Source organism: Priapulus caudatus, unplaced genomic scaffold (assembly GCF_000485595.1).
Source record: "Priapulus caudatus unplaced genomic scaffold, Priapulus_caudatus-5.0.1 Scaffold1213, whole genome shotgun sequence".
NCBI classification, from domain to species: domain Eukaryota; kingdom Metazoa; phylum Priapulida; class Priapulimorpha; order Priapulimorphida; family Priapulidae; genus Priapulus; species Priapulus caudatus.
In genome coordinates this window covers 1-15,652 of record NW_014578274.1, presented here as the reverse complement: position 1 = coordinate 15,652, position 15,652 = coordinate 1, and the positions used below count along the sequence as shown (strand labels likewise).

General features: G+C 44.4%; 1 protein-coding gene across 1 annotated transcript in view; it reads right to left on the bottom strand.

Annotated features, from left to right (window-relative positions):
• The window catches only part of LOC106815828 (GMP reductase 2-like), a 14,384-nt gene extending 14,244 nt beyond the window's left edge, over positions 1-140 (bottom strand). Inside the window, exon 1 of the mRNA XM_014820346.1 lies at positions 54-140. Coding sequence (XP_014675832.1) covers positions 54-140 — 87 coding nt within the window. The remainder of the gene's footprint in view (positions 1-53) is intronic.
• Positions 141-15,652: the final 15,512 nt, after the last annotated feature.

Below are 15,652 nucleotides of genomic sequence, written 5' to 3'. Positions count from 1 at the left end.
CTACTGACTACTGTGCTAGCCAAGTAAACATTCTAAACGCATGTGTCACTCACCTCTGATCTACTCTTTAATGTACTTCTCTTTGGGCGAAACAGAACATCCTTAAAATCTAGCTTGATATCGTTGTCTATTCGTGGCATGTTTATATCCTCTGTTAGGGTATGTACTAAGATAGCCGGGATTGTCGTTACAGACTAGTGGTGGTAGGCCTAGTGAATGTTTTGGGAAACCGCCAGCGCGCTAGACTGGTACTCGCTCCCACCTCGATTACTCCATCGAGTAACTTAACCGAGAGGTGGGAGCGAGTACCAGTCTACTAACGCGCGAATGAGGTCGATACTAACGACATCCAGCGGGGAATAAAAAAACATTCTGTGTTGACCGAGGCTGGCGCGAGCGGCGTGTGCGTGTTTGAGTTTGTAATACTTTTTTATTATTATATGTTCTCTGTACACTCAGGCCTCAGTTATTGTCGTGGTTACGTTCCCGCAAAACACAACGTTGACGGAATCAATGTTCCGTATAGGAACATAATAACGTACACTATTTTAGTCACGTTCCCCGGCAAATCCTCAGGGGCCGGATTCATCAACGTTGCGTAAAGTCTATTGCGTACACGGAGTTTCTACGAAGTACNTTTATTATTGCGGGTTTATTGAAATAGGCATGCTGGCCAAGAGGGAGAGAGGTGCTGCACTAAGACCCAACACAACAGAAGGATCGTGCACACGCTTGTAGATGGGAGCGGCACCTGAGGTATAGCCACACACTTCCCGAAAGCGCAGAAGGAGATGGGTAGCGAAGGCTGTGTATGCCTGACGGCAGACCAGCACTACGTTCCAACGCGTTCGATTCCTGGCAGAGTCATAGTGACACTCAGAGATAAATGGGTCGCAGTAAGTGTTTTTCCATGGTGTTGGTGTTCTGGCAATTAGCCTAGCCTTGTGTGCCACAAGTATAAATAAGCGAAAATGATACAACAAAACTGTACATATCGGTAATCATCAATCTCATCATTTGATAGATAATCTGTTAAGCTGAGTGAGAGAATCTGATTATCATTGGACATGCTGGGCTGGCTAAGTATTGTTTGTATAGCGAATAGAGGCCAAATTATAGGCAAATACAATGTCAATGATAGCCAATGACAGGGCTGAAACTAACCTAAAATGTTCACAGACTTAGGCCAGCAGGCGCACTGCCTTGGGTAATCTTACTGCCCTTAAAAATATATCTCGTCCAGCCCCATTACTTTTCTGAGCTGCCGCGCTGGAGGCTACGCAGTGAGTAAAATTTTGCCATTGTTCGGGGGAATCAGTCGAGTGGGCTGGATCTGGGTTTTTGATCTTAGACGTCCGAGAATGCATTCTGCGAAAATTTCCTTGACTGAAACTCTTAATCAGATATATTCCAGGTATAGTATATATAATATATATATTATAATATAACATAATATTATATTATATATATCAAAGAGCTAATAAATACCTAGAACGCCTAGAAAGTGTGACAAGCGGGAGAAGATAGTGGCATTGTCAACGCAATATTACTCTCTACTATTGTATGCTGGTTTCTAGACTAAGCACTCTCATGGTATTGGCGTAGAGGCAGCATCCTTTGCTCTCTAAAATAAGACGCAAGCCGGACGTTGTCCTCTAGCGCTACGATTGATCCTAGGCGAGATAGTTGGAGCGTAATCATGCCTCCCACAGGCCTCAGTAGAATAATATGCCGTGAAATAGCACTATTTCCCAGTTTTTCCAATTGTAAACGTACTCTGAGGTGTAATTTGCTCTTATATATAACCCCAGTGGCTCAATTTGTTAAAGGTTTTTTGTGGTTGTCCCGCTAGGACAACAAGAAGAGTCAGCATATGGTTGGCATGTCGCCTCAAAGGGGTTTTGGTTGTCCGGATATTATTAAATCATGTGCCTGCATGCGCTCTGCTCACAGTCATGGCTCAGTGCTGTAAAGCAAAAGGCCTAATCATTACATTTTTGTACGTAATTGCAGTTGACAGCAGACATGGCCATTCGCCATTGTTTCACTCATTATATTCAAAAGACGCAATAGAAGGTTTTCTTATATCTAGATAAAGATAAAGAAGGTCCTTCTTATCTGTTCTTGATGGTATATGAAATAATAAAAAATATTGGTAATTGGTAAATGATGCGGGATCAATGACGTATAATAATAGTAAATATAAAAGTTGCATGAAATTCTATTTCATAAACACTTACATTAAGTAACGAGCTTACGTAATGTGTATAATAGCTACTAAATAATTACTACTAACATTACTAACATATACCTAAACTGTTGTCAAGTCACAGATATGAGTAAAAAATTGAAATTGACACGAAACATTGGTTAAAAAACATCTGTGTTAAGATAACGAAACATTGTGTTTGTTAAACCACGTGAATTATACTTTTGTATCAAAGGAAGACCAGACAATGCGCTAGACATGTACGTTTGCAAGGCGTTTGTGCAAACCCTGGCCGAATGTAAAATGACCGCAGCGCCATTATGAAATATAAAAAATTCTGACTCGCCAACAGGGCTGGTCAGACCAGAACATCTACTAGCCCACTACTGATTTCTACTAGCCTCGGGCGAGCGGCGAAGCGTTTAGTTTCAAGCCCTGAATTGATATTATCATATAAAAAGTTACAGTTATTAATGCATGGATTTTGATTCTATACATTATGTTGCTTGCCTGTATCAGAACTTTCTGTTCTGTCCTGGTAGGTGTAGCTGACCGACCAAGGTAACCGAACTGGCCGCAGCAAACATGCAAGTATTCCACGCGCTCCAAAAGCCCGATGGTCATCGGCATGCCACAGTCGCGTTTTCAAGTGAGAGACAAGAAATCATAACATTGACCTAGACGTGTTATGTTAGCTGTGACTGAGCAGATAATTGATTCGTGGTAAAAATAAAAAACAAGTGCCGCGCAGCGAGCAGCGCCTTCATCTAACGTCTAGCTGCGGTGACTCCTGTGGTGGAGTGGTGGGATTCTATGTAAACCTGTTATACCAAAATGTGTTCACAGATACACGCCGAGAACAGTGGAATCACAAGGGATTGGTATTCAGGAACCTTCTCAAAGAAGTTCGTCTTGGGATCTGTTATGAAAGTTGCCAACGAGATGGCGCGTACGTATTAAGTGTCTTCAAGATTAAAGATGGAAGCCTCGCCATTGTTAACGTAAGTATGCAACACTAATTGCAAGACAGAATAGGTAAGGACTCATACTCATTTACTACACAAGCCTACAGCGGCTGCAATAGAAGCAGCCTGCCAACCTGTACCAATATAACGCAGGGCAAACTACAACAGTACCGACGACACATGCATGGGCAGTGGCAATACGTTTAGCATGTATAACATTACTGACAGGTACAAATGCGCATAGAAATTCAATAGGCGATTTAGAGAAGCAATAAACCTTCTTCCAACCAAAATTTCAATGGTGACAATTGTATGCCTCATACATCGAGGCATGTATAGATTCTACTAGCAAACCCGCAGTCAAAATTCGTTTCTAACAGAGTCAACATAATCCATGTTTAACCATCTACCTCCTCTTTGAGGTCAAAAAGGTTATCCGACACTGTACTGCTTCGCGATGTCAAGGAAGACGGTAGCATTTCCATTGGTCAATTTCGAATAAAGGCCATAATAGTGCTAGGTCACGCGCTGAAACAAAAAGTTTTTCAAGTCGCTCCGTCAGACGAATGTCCCTCAAGAAAATGTCTTAAAATCTGCCGCTGTCTTATTGACCTTTGACGACCTGTGACCTCAATTTCGGCACAGTGATGGCTTTTCCTACCATGATCTACTAAACGACGACTATCACGAGCCTAGGTCGAGCCGTTTTAGATTTGTGCCGCAATTATGCATTTCCTCACTATATTGCCTTAAAGTTAAGGAGTGAATGTTCCCCCTTTTACAACTCTTGACCTTGTGACATTGTGACGCCCCAGTCTTCGACATCAGCCACTCGTTTTGACGAATGCCGACCCCTGATGTGCCGAATATCGTGGACCCGTCACGTATTTGTGCCACGAAACGTGTTTACGGAAGGACGGACGGACGGACAATCATCGCGATTACTACGCAAGCTGGCATCTGACTAGTCAGATGAGCTAAAAATTAATTATTATTAATGAAAATCGTAAAACTCGTCAACCTATAATGAAATGCAAAGTGTCAATGACACTATAGTCAATAGTGTTCATTCGACACTTTCATTGTTCGATTATAATTTGAAGAGTTCTTACTATTTATTTAATGTATAAATTTAATTCTTGGACGATGGGTCAAAGGAGCTAACTAGGACTGTCCAAGGGTTAGAGACTGAAGACCCCACCCCCCTGCAACAACACACTGTGGCGACACTCGGAGCAAGACCGGCCAATGCATTCGTCTGTCTCAGACTCGCTTGCATCCGCGAGTTATGCGCGACATAGTTGGCCACTCTCCTTCAGGATAGGCTTCGTCTTACTATTGAGTATTAACACAAGCCGGGATAACTCTTCCTGACTCCTTTGCAAGCCCGTTTGTGTTACCCAGTAGTAATACTTGGCGTAAGCAAAGCCAGCCGCAATATCCTGCAATGTAAATAAATCCAAGATTAGTTTTTTACACTGTCTGATAATGATGAGTTTTCCCCACCTGAATCTTGAACACTGTTAACATCTATTTGTCTAATTACATGTTTTAAGGACGATCAATCGCAAGCTGTGAAATTGGTATCAGGTAAAAAGTAGATCCATCTGAAATGTGTCAGAAATACAATTGCATGAATGATTGTTTATTTCTTAATCGAGCGCATGAAACATGTATCCTAAATTATTCCATTAAAGTTTCAACACACTATAAATGTATAGAAAATTGTTTGTTGACATGAACATTAGATCAGCAGCCACCTTATTAGATGGCACAATTTCTCATGCTTGCGATGGGTGACATCAAATATACTGAGTGCTGCATAAGTTATTGAGACTGTTATAATGTATAATAAGTAATAAATGCCCTTTACAACAATGTACCGAGGGCAGACCCATATACATAATTTGTCTTACTGAATTATTTGCGCTTGCTCTCTGCACATGGCCCTTCAATGCTCCGCCAGTCCTGTGATAAAACCTGATACTGTGTTGCCATTTGGTGTGCATTTCTACGCAAGTGTGAGTGCCCAGGTTAATGGAAGGTAGCCAGAGGAAAAACACCAGCACGGTATACAAACTAACTGTCACTTTATATATTTATTTTATGGGTTGTATTGTAGATTAGAACGGTTTAATTGTATTAGCTAAAGATGCTTAGAATAAAACTTTAAAAATTTCACACCTATATAGTAGCCAGGGGCAGCATTGATGGTGGTATAATCATCAGGAAGGATGATTGTGCATTTTGTGGTAAAAGCACCAAATTTGGTACAGACATTGCTTAATATATAATTAATAAATTTAGATATTATGCCAAGCTCAATTTTTTCCCTGGGGCCCACAAATAGCAAAATCCAAGATGGCCGCCATGTGATTCCGGAATATCTTAAAAATGTCCTATCTTTGTGACAAAATGTCGTGCAAACATGAATAAAGTGTCATTTTCTACGTTTTCATACATTCTGAATGCATTCCAACCACAAACGAGGTAATAAAAGGCACCTATTTGCGTAAATCCAAGATGGCCGCCGTGCCTAATCGGTCAAATGGGAAATCGGCAATAACTTTTGATAGAATCAAGCTGGGGCGATGATTTTGGTGTCTACACATAGGTTTTCACATGTGAGGAACACAATTGAAGTATCAAAAATTATGTAGGATATTGCTAAGCAACAATAATCCAACATACACGCTGAATCCAATTGAATTGATAAAATGCACCAACACTAATGAAATGGTCAATTGTATGATTAAATCCAACATTACAACACATCAACAAGGTAATATACCATCATAGACCAGATCTTTTATATGGCACAACAAAATAACTGATTGATCCTGTCGGTAATATAATATATACATTATTGTGCATGTTCATAGTAAACAAGAGTTGGCTAACTTGTTTGGGATCACATCTGGTATGATCATGAATCATATCTGGAAATGATCATTTATCAACAAATGTTTTCTTTGTGACAAGCCTGGAACAGAGACTAAACCTCTGCATGATGCGATGACTCCCGAAATTACTCGTCGCATCAAGCAATGTGCAACTAAAACGCAAAATCTAAAGGTGATAGCAATGCTTAGTGCTGGTGACTTAGTGGCACTTGAGGCTAATTACCATGCACCTTGTCTTGTCAAATTTTACAACACCAGCAACCGGAAGAACGAAGATGACAGAGAAAAAAACACTGATGGGGTCGCTCATGGCATAGCCCTGGTTGAACTCATCGGTTACACAGAAGAGGTGAAGTTGAACGACGTATCCAGAGCACCAATTTTCAAAATGGCTGACCTCGTCCATCTGTACACTGATTGAATAAAGGATCTGGGTGTTGATGTAATTGGGCGGATTCACTCCACACATTTGAAAAATCGAATACTTGACAACATACCAGGACTCTGCGCCTACAAGCATCTCATATGACAGAGGTCTTAATATAGCAAAGGACATGGCTTGTGCAACAAGTCGACAATATGAAGTGGATGCAGTGCACTGTCAATCCTGCTGCATGATTCATATGATGTATACCATGAAGAGGAGCAGGACCCCATACCGTTTGAAGACTGGTGCATGAAACGAGCTGAAGCATCCCTTCAGTTCCAGTACTGGTTTCTCATCATGCAGTTGGAGCAGCTCGTTCTCGTGTATGTCAGATCCCTACGGGAGGGAAACTTTTTACTCTACCTAGCTTCCATAACTACATTGGCTCTATGGTTCTTCGCCCTCAACCACACCCATTATGCGCGATGGCTGCCAATCCACATACGAGACATGGCCACGTTGGCGAAACGACATCCAGAGGTAGCAAGACAGTTTGATCAAGGCGGTTTCATCAAACACAAGGCGAGGCGTCCATTCTCAGCCCTAGCAATTGATCATGCACACGAGCAAAATAACAAAGTCGTGAAAGGAGATGGTGAGGCAGTCAACTTGATGGAAAACCCAAAAGCTCTACTTCGATGGATGGTAGCTGGACCCGAAATTGCGCGGGCGGTAGATGACTTTGAAACCAATTGTCTCCACTGCAGCATTGTCAGAAATGTTGATGCGAGCAAGCTCAAACACCACGAGATACACAGTCAGCGAAGAAAACATTTGCAAAGGAAGTCAAGTCTCTTGTTGAAGTGTTTGATGAAATGGGAAATGCATTCCGCGAAAAAAGTGGCGACCTTTTGGTCCTGGACAGCCGGAATGTCGCCAATTCAGCCATAGCGGAGAGTGTGCGCCATATCCAGAAGACAGGGCAAGATCAATATGAGACATTCATGATGAAGCGAGTAGTCGAAAGGACATCACCTGTCACGGAGCCCCTCAAAAGAAACAAGCTGCCCCTGTTCAACTGCCCGCCGCAGAAGTCAACAACCAAGGCCAAGCAAATAGTATCATCACTCAAAAGTGATTGTGGGTTGTTCTCGAGATTGTATATCGCATGCCAAACACGTGATGGAGACCTGGATAATTTCTTCAAACACGAGAACCATGCCTATCCACCATCCCTGTCTTACCTGGGGAAACGGAGACTATAGGCACTAAAGCAGATCTTACCGGATGTCTCGAGAAGCATTGCCAAGTAAGAGATTGCCTTTTCATTCACATGTGATGATATCTTTTCAATTAACAAGATTTAGACTCATGACAATCGTCACTAGCCTTATATTATTAATGTATCCTTCTCATGTCAGGTTAGAGAAGATGCACCATCTGTTGATGTGATCATACTGGATGGTGCAGCAGTCATCAACATGCTGAAACCAGTCGGCGCCATGACATTTCAAGAGTACTCCACACTCATATTCCTTCCCTACTTGAGAGCACAACTGAGAAATGCCATAAGAGTAGATATCGTCTGGGATGTCTATCTGGAAGAGAGCTTGAAGTCTGCTACGAGAGAGAAGAGAGGCAAGGGCATCCGAAGGCGTGTAGCAGCATCCAATACAATTCCGGGAAATTGGCAGGAATTCCTGAGGCTGGCTGACAACAAAACCAAATTGTTCCGATTCTTGGCGTACCAGGTAAAACACCAGCACATCAACAGACACACACTTTAATATATTCTTTAGTTCTATATGTTAATTAATTCCAGTAACATTATTATGACCAGAACATTAATAAAAAGATAACTACACTACTGCTTATTTCATGTTATGCAGGTTCTAGAAAATCTGTCCACGGAAAAGGAAGTGTACACAACTTGCGATCAGCATTTGCTTTGCACTCGTGGACGTTTCAGCTTTGGTACCATGTTCACACGAAGAGGCCGACACACGGATGCTTCTCCATGCAATTGATGCCGCCAAAAAAGGCTTTCGTAGAATCATATACGAACAGTCCGAACTGAAGTGCTTGAGTGTTGCTGTGTCTAACTGTGTTTCTTCTGATGAAACAGAGATTGGGGTCCCATTCTGGTAGCTCGGACAGCACCTCGAGAATACAATTCTGCGTCCACAGGAGCCATTGCAGCAATCTCGCTTGGAGAAGAGAAGCGCGGGTCACTTCCTGTATTTCACGAGCCTTTACCTGTGCTGCGATAACCGGAGTCGTCGTTTGCATGGTCGACGGGAAGAAAACTGGCTTTTTGAGCATCTGAAGTCATTTGACGAGTCACACCACAGTCTTCGCTGGCACTATCCACCACAGCGCAGCGAGCTTCAAAGAAAGATTGCATGCCAGGTGATCGAGTCGTCACGTCATTCTACTGGTATGACAGAACCTCAACAGAAACAGTGTTGACCTTGCCAAGGAAACATATCCGTTTGCCGTGGCAAGGCAGGTATCTGATCGCCATAACCACAACTCGTCGCAGCCTGTTGGCAACACACGAAACGGCCATCACATCAGGGCGGCACATATTGTGTGGGGACAGCGCGCAGGTATCATGTTCCCAGATATTCCCATCATACAAGAGTCTTGGTGCGTTGGAGAGAAAGACCCCATCACAACGAGGATGGGAACCACGTATGGACAGCTGACTGAACCACGAATAGCAGCAGAATCCTGTTTCGAGCTTCTCTACCGATGTTAGTTGCTCAGAAAGGGTGCGTGAAGACACTGCAATGTGCGTCAAGGCCGGCGATTTGCAAATGCACGTCACTCATTACCGCTGCAGCGTAACTGCTGACACAATGACGTTTAATGATGCCTACCAGAATGTGATCCAAACAAGTTGGCCAAATCTTGTTTACTAAATGACATGGCACAATATATGTATCTATTATTTACCAAAAGGATCAATCAGTTATTTTGCTGTCGCGATATAAAAAACGAGTCTGTCTATGATGGTACTATTACCCTTCGTTTGATCGTGGTGTAAATGTGAGATTTAATCAATACAATTGACCATTTTCATTAGTTTTGGTGCATTTATCAAATATATAATTGGATTCAGCGTGTATCTTGAATTAATTGTTGCTCTAGGCAAATATGCCTACATAATTTTTCATAGCTTTAATTGTGTTCCTGCCACATGTGAAAACCTAATGGTGTAGAGCAGCCAAAAACCATCAGCCCTCCAGCTTGATTCTATCAAAGTTATTGGCCGATTGTACCATTTGAACCGGCGAGCTTAGGCCACGGCAGGCATCTGGGATTTACGCAACAATAGGTGCATTTTATCAACTCGTTGTGGTTGGAATCGTGATTCAGCATGTAATGGAAATCATAAAAAATGACACGTTTATTCATGTATTTTCGCACTGACATTCTTGTCACACAAGCATATGTCATTTTTAAGCATATTGCCGGAATCGGAATGAGCGGGCCATCTTGATTTTTGCTATTTTGTGGGCCCCAGGGAAAAAATTGAGCGGTGGCTTGGCATAACATAACAAAATTTAAATAATTATATATTAAGCAATGTCTGTGACCTTAAATTTGGTGTGCTTTTGAGCCACAAGAATGCACAATTAATTTACGTATCCTGCCGCATACTTATTATTCAGTGGATCTTGAGAGATCTCCTGCCGAAAGCGTTCATGCAAATAGCCACCGAGGTGCAAGTGCAGAGTAAAACCACGTTGGTAACATACAACTTGCGCAAAATCTGGATGGGTTTGTTGATAGCACCTTTTTTTGTTTTTTCCACTCACTGTCAAAGGACACAAATTATAAATGCTAATCTTTTAATTTTTTGAAGCGTTTCATATATTTGGCAGCTAAACAACTATATATCAGATAAAACGGTGTATCAGTAAAGGTAGATTATCCAGTCACATGTAACGCATCTAAGTCACATAAGCAAATGTCACTTATAGTTATACTATAGCAGAGTGGCCTATCATGCCCAGGACAGCCGGCATATATCTGACGGCTGCCGGCCACGGTCTTCGATTTCCTAAAAGATGCCGCGGCAGTTTTTAATTTTTAAGGGGCGTTATCTCAAGTAACAAGGGTTAGGGTTAAGAGTTAGGGTTAGGGTATGGAACTGCGCGGGGAGTGGTAGGAAGAGAGCGAGAGAACGTGCCGCCTATAAGCTAATAGGCTGCCAGGCATATATAAGCGCAGCAGCGTATACTACTATATAAACTACATATACATTATATCAAAAGGGATTGGTAACTTGCTACTTAACAACGTATTTTTTAAAAGTTTATAATTATGCCTGTCATCAAATCATATGCATCCGCGTAGCTGTTAGGCCATGTACTGTAGCTCAGCGTAGGCTGAAGTAACCTTTTGGCTGATCGCCCCTTAGCAGGGATAGTAATTAAATACAACGTAACTCAACATCAGGGGTAGGGTAAGACTGTGACACTGCGTTGGGTATAGGCCACCAAATGTGTCTGACGATTGACCCCTAAGACTAGCTCTAGTACTTATAGGCTAATAGCCCGCGGAATAGCACTACGCAGCATAGGCCCGCGGCCTATAGCACTAAGAGGGCAACCCGTAGACCGCCTGCCCTGTGTTGAATCGTAGACGCGCAAGCTATTCTGTGGTTTCTTTACAGATTATTGTATCTAGGCCAGTTAAATAGCCATCATAATTTAATAGCCAGTATATTGGGCTATAAGGCCTAAGGCTTATATAGTACTAGGTATAGGACCTCTAGGGGCAGGCATATTGCTGTTTGGGTTACATTTAATATTTATTGATATCTTAGCCAGTGCGCTACGTTATAGCCATTTTGTATCTTAATTAGCCTGGCAGCAAAATTTGCATCAGAAACTCCAGCATGGCTATTCCTACCATCGGAAAATTCTAGATGGAAAAAAACTGAAACATACGAATTCTGAAGGTTAATCCTGAACTGATGTCATTTCTCTGACAACACAAGAAACACTCCTCTGTTCGATTAATCATCGTTTGGCCAACAAGCCTAATCAGCTGGCACCAATCGTCAAGCTGTTCCGGTGACACTCTGCGTTATGTTGAAACTTGCAAGCGAATCTTCACTTATGGTATTCCCTGTCCACTGTCGGAAACTGTCTGAGTTACCAGTCCGCTCCTCCAGTCTTATTCCACTCGTGGCTCAAAAGAAGTACGGTGCAAAATTGTGATATCGGCATGTCATTTTATGTTGAATACAAAGTGAGCACCACAGGCGCACTGCGATCCGCGCCACTCAACAAACACGCAACGTCTGCATCTGCGCGGAGACATCTATACAGGCCCTGTACAAAAGCTGAGAGCGTTGTTCAGAGGCGTGTTCAGATGAGACCGACGCCTCGCTCTAGCGCCTTATCAGGCTTGTAGTCCTAGCCGCTGTTCAGCGTCGCGAGACTCAGCCTTCCTGAATCGACACTGGGGGGCGGCTGACCGAAGCGCTGAGCGACGCGTTGCGCGCAGGACGAGTTTGAAAGCTGTTCGCGGTCAAGTGCGCGAAGGATGTTTAGGCAAGATGGCGGGGCCGAATAAATCTGTGCGAATGCGAATCTAACAATTTCTGACGTCCCAATACCTTGCTAAATCTATTTCCAACTTTATTTCTACTTTTCATTCATTTCAAATTTTACTTTCTAAATTTCAATTTGTAATCGAATTTCGTCTGCTATTCGTTTAAACAGTACTTGTTCTCGGTCGGCGATTAAATAATCTGCTGACTAACGCCTCCATTGGGGGCCGCCATCTTTGAATCAAGCGAGCAGCTCGTGGTGTTCAATCAGCGCGGTCATCGAACGGCGAGCGCTTCGTCGTTTCGTTCAGAAGGGGCGGCTGGCGTTCCAGTTCATCGAGCGTGGCTTCGCCCATCGAGCGCTCGCTCTCCCTGAACAGACGCCATCAGAGAGACCGAACGCACTCGCTCGCGCTCGCTCCGAAGCAGGCTCGGCCTTCCTGAACGAACAGACTGCCGCGGCGAGCGAGCGCGGCAGACGCGTTTGCCGCCATAGTGTTGCGCGCAAGTTGGAAAAGCTGTTCGCTCAGTGCGCGAGTTGTATTACAAGATGGCCGACGAAAAATCTGGGGAATGGCGAATCTAGACATTTCTGACGTCAAATTTGCAAACTCATTTCACTTTATTTCAACTTTCATTCATGTCAAGTTTACTTCTAAATTCACATTTGTAAGTCAAATTTCGTCTGCTAGATTCGTTTAAAGCAACAGTACTTGCTTCTCTCGACGGATTAAAATCTGCTGAGTAAACCTGGCCATGGGGGTCGCGGACGCCCATCTTTGACAAGCGACGCGGCTACAAGAGCGGAAGGGCGCACGTGCACGCGAGCGCCGGGGGGATCGTGTTGCGTTTCAGAGGCGCGTAGCGGTTCAGTTCATGAGCGACGCGCGGTCGCTGAATCGATTGCGCGGAGGAGCAGGAGGTCGCTCTCGCCTGAACACACAGGCAACTTGGACCGGTTTCATAATAAAATGATCGGTTGAGATAAATAGCAACTGTCAGGTCAGCCTAACTACTCACGAGGTACCGAGACATAGCTTGTAGGAAGTGCTGGTTGATTGAGCGGCTATGAACTGTCAACATTGCAAGCCCGTTGAAATAACGATGCAACACTACGCCCGCACGCCATGTGTGCATGCAAGATACACAGAGTATGAGAAGTCTTTGTAGGCGTCTCAGGATGGTTTCTGAATTAAAAGCCTATTTTGTAATTTGTTCCTTTTGCCGGTTTGATGCATTTTTTAGATAAAACGTAATGTATATCATGATTGTCTAGTTATATGTTGTCGAAATCATGCCAGCGTAGATTATACTGCATGTCATTGGTCACGTGAGGGTAAACGACCAATGGGGTCGACACGCCCTCAGGGTGGTGGACCACGTCAAGCCTGAGGGTAGATAGTGGCCAGCTGAACCCACCGTAGCTGCACAAGAGAATTCACGTCCAAATTGGCTGCGATGAACACTACAGGGTCTAACAGATAGCTGCAAAGTCCGGGCTCGTTGCGTGGCACAAGTGATGTCGGGAGTGAATAGGCCGACTTATGGAAGCAGGATTTAATATGTGAGGCGACAACCCGGGGCATAAAGGATTTTGGGCCGGCCTCTTCGACGTCCGGCAGGCCTTACACTTCACAGCTGGTGTAAGTTACAGGTTACCACGCTCACCTCCACGCGGCCGCTCAGCCTTTGTTTCCTGTCGAACTGTCGGATCAATCCGTTTTTGCGAAAGGACTGTTTTGCCAATCCCGGGTCATATCTAACTCGCCGTGACCGGCGACCAACTGCATCGTGACCACCGGACGATTTCTCACGACTTTGGACTAGATTCTTTGGCGGCCCGTATCGCCTAAACCTTTGCGGCGGCCTTCACGCACTAAAAACAACAGAAGCCATGTTTTTTAGTTTGATTATTAGTTACTCTGTAAGCATCATTTCTAAAACTGCGGCGGCCTCGCGCATTATAAACAGAGCCATTTTTTGATGTGATGTGATTTGCTTAATCTTACTGGCGTAGTAATTATTCTGAGATCAGTCCTGCTGTATATTAATAAACCTCTAGAAATTACCACCAGTCTTGCTGCAAACGTTATTCTTGTGAGGTCACTCAAAAGGTGAGAGGTTTAGACAACGCATGCGCAGCATGTGGGTTGGCCACATGATGTTTGTGGTTTGGGTAAAAGCCCAATATACAGCAAATCTATCACAACCCAAAAACCTACTATTTCTCCCACAAATTGTGAACCCCGACGTAGATCTCACGAGGAGTAATTAGGCAATTTGATTAAGTTTTGGGTGTAAACATTGCCCTCAATCCGGAACCCGTCGTGTCACCGGGCGCGCCCGGTGCGAGTAAATTTTTGTTAAGACCCGTATATGTCTGACAACCGAGTCTGACCAGAAAAAACGCCCATCCGGTGGCACAACTGGGAGTTCTAAGCTCGCAGGTCGGTGGGGGCCTGATTTCAGCAATACAAGCTTCCCCCGTTCTGGCGAGTGACCCGCAAATATAGGTTCGCGCAAAGCGGAAGCGCAATTTGGCCACGCGGCCAAAATTACTGGCAGAAGGCCACCGCGTACCGGATCATTCATCTCGGTACTTCAGACACCGAAAATCCACAGCCGAGTGCGCAGAGATCTCCCATGCTCGAATTCCGCCGGCTACAAAGGCCAATATTCCAATCACTGAGAAGAGCCGGATGATGTTGCCGCACGGCACCGGCTTCGGAGCAGCGCTCGGCGTCAAACATGGCTCCGTTACAAAAGGAAGAGCTTGGGATGACACGCAAAACCGTCGGGCAGCTTTGCGCCGCAATGGAACAACTTAGCGTTGGCTGCAACAAAAAATCCGACCAAACGGGGCATACCTGAAAGCAACCTTTTTCTACGAAAGGTTGCCTGCGAACAGTTCGTTGATCTCTTGCCTCAACAAGCAACTCGCTCCCATTGAAGTGACCTGGCCGAACTCTGCAGACAAAATCGTATTGACGTACATAACGTCCCAAGCCATAGGGATGGTGTCGCCGACAGCAACCGCAAACTGTCTTTTTGCGGCGCCGGATGAAACCGGTTGTTTGCATCGCAGGTGCCACCTGGCGAACAGTCCCTGATTCCCAAACGAAGACTTAACGTCGAGACATTGTGCCGTAGCTTTCCAAGATGGTGCGCGACTTTACAAGTACAGGTCGGCGCGATCACACGCGCAACTATAGTCGTGGTCGCGGTAAGTCCGCCCTCCGGGCGACCCGCGTCGTCAACGGCGTGGGACTTGACACAAGCACTGATCCCAATGGCTGGTGTGTTACTATCATGAACGATTTGAGAGATAACCCAACCGAATGCCGATCTCCATTGGCGCTGCGATCGTCCGAATTGTACCGAAAACGGCAAGGCCATCGGTAGGGCGCGACGACCCGCACTGGTGCGCACTGCAAGTCGGGCCTATTTTACATAATCAGATGGTTAATTGTCTCTCGGCAGGCAAATGTCTTTGGTCGATCTACTGGCGCTGCAGTGAGCGTTTTTCCCAGCGCCTTCCTAGGCAAGAGAAGGAATGTGTTGCGCGCTTAACTTGAGGCAAGCTGCGAATTGGGACAACCCATTCCTACATACGGCCAACCTCTTCTGACCCTGGACTTA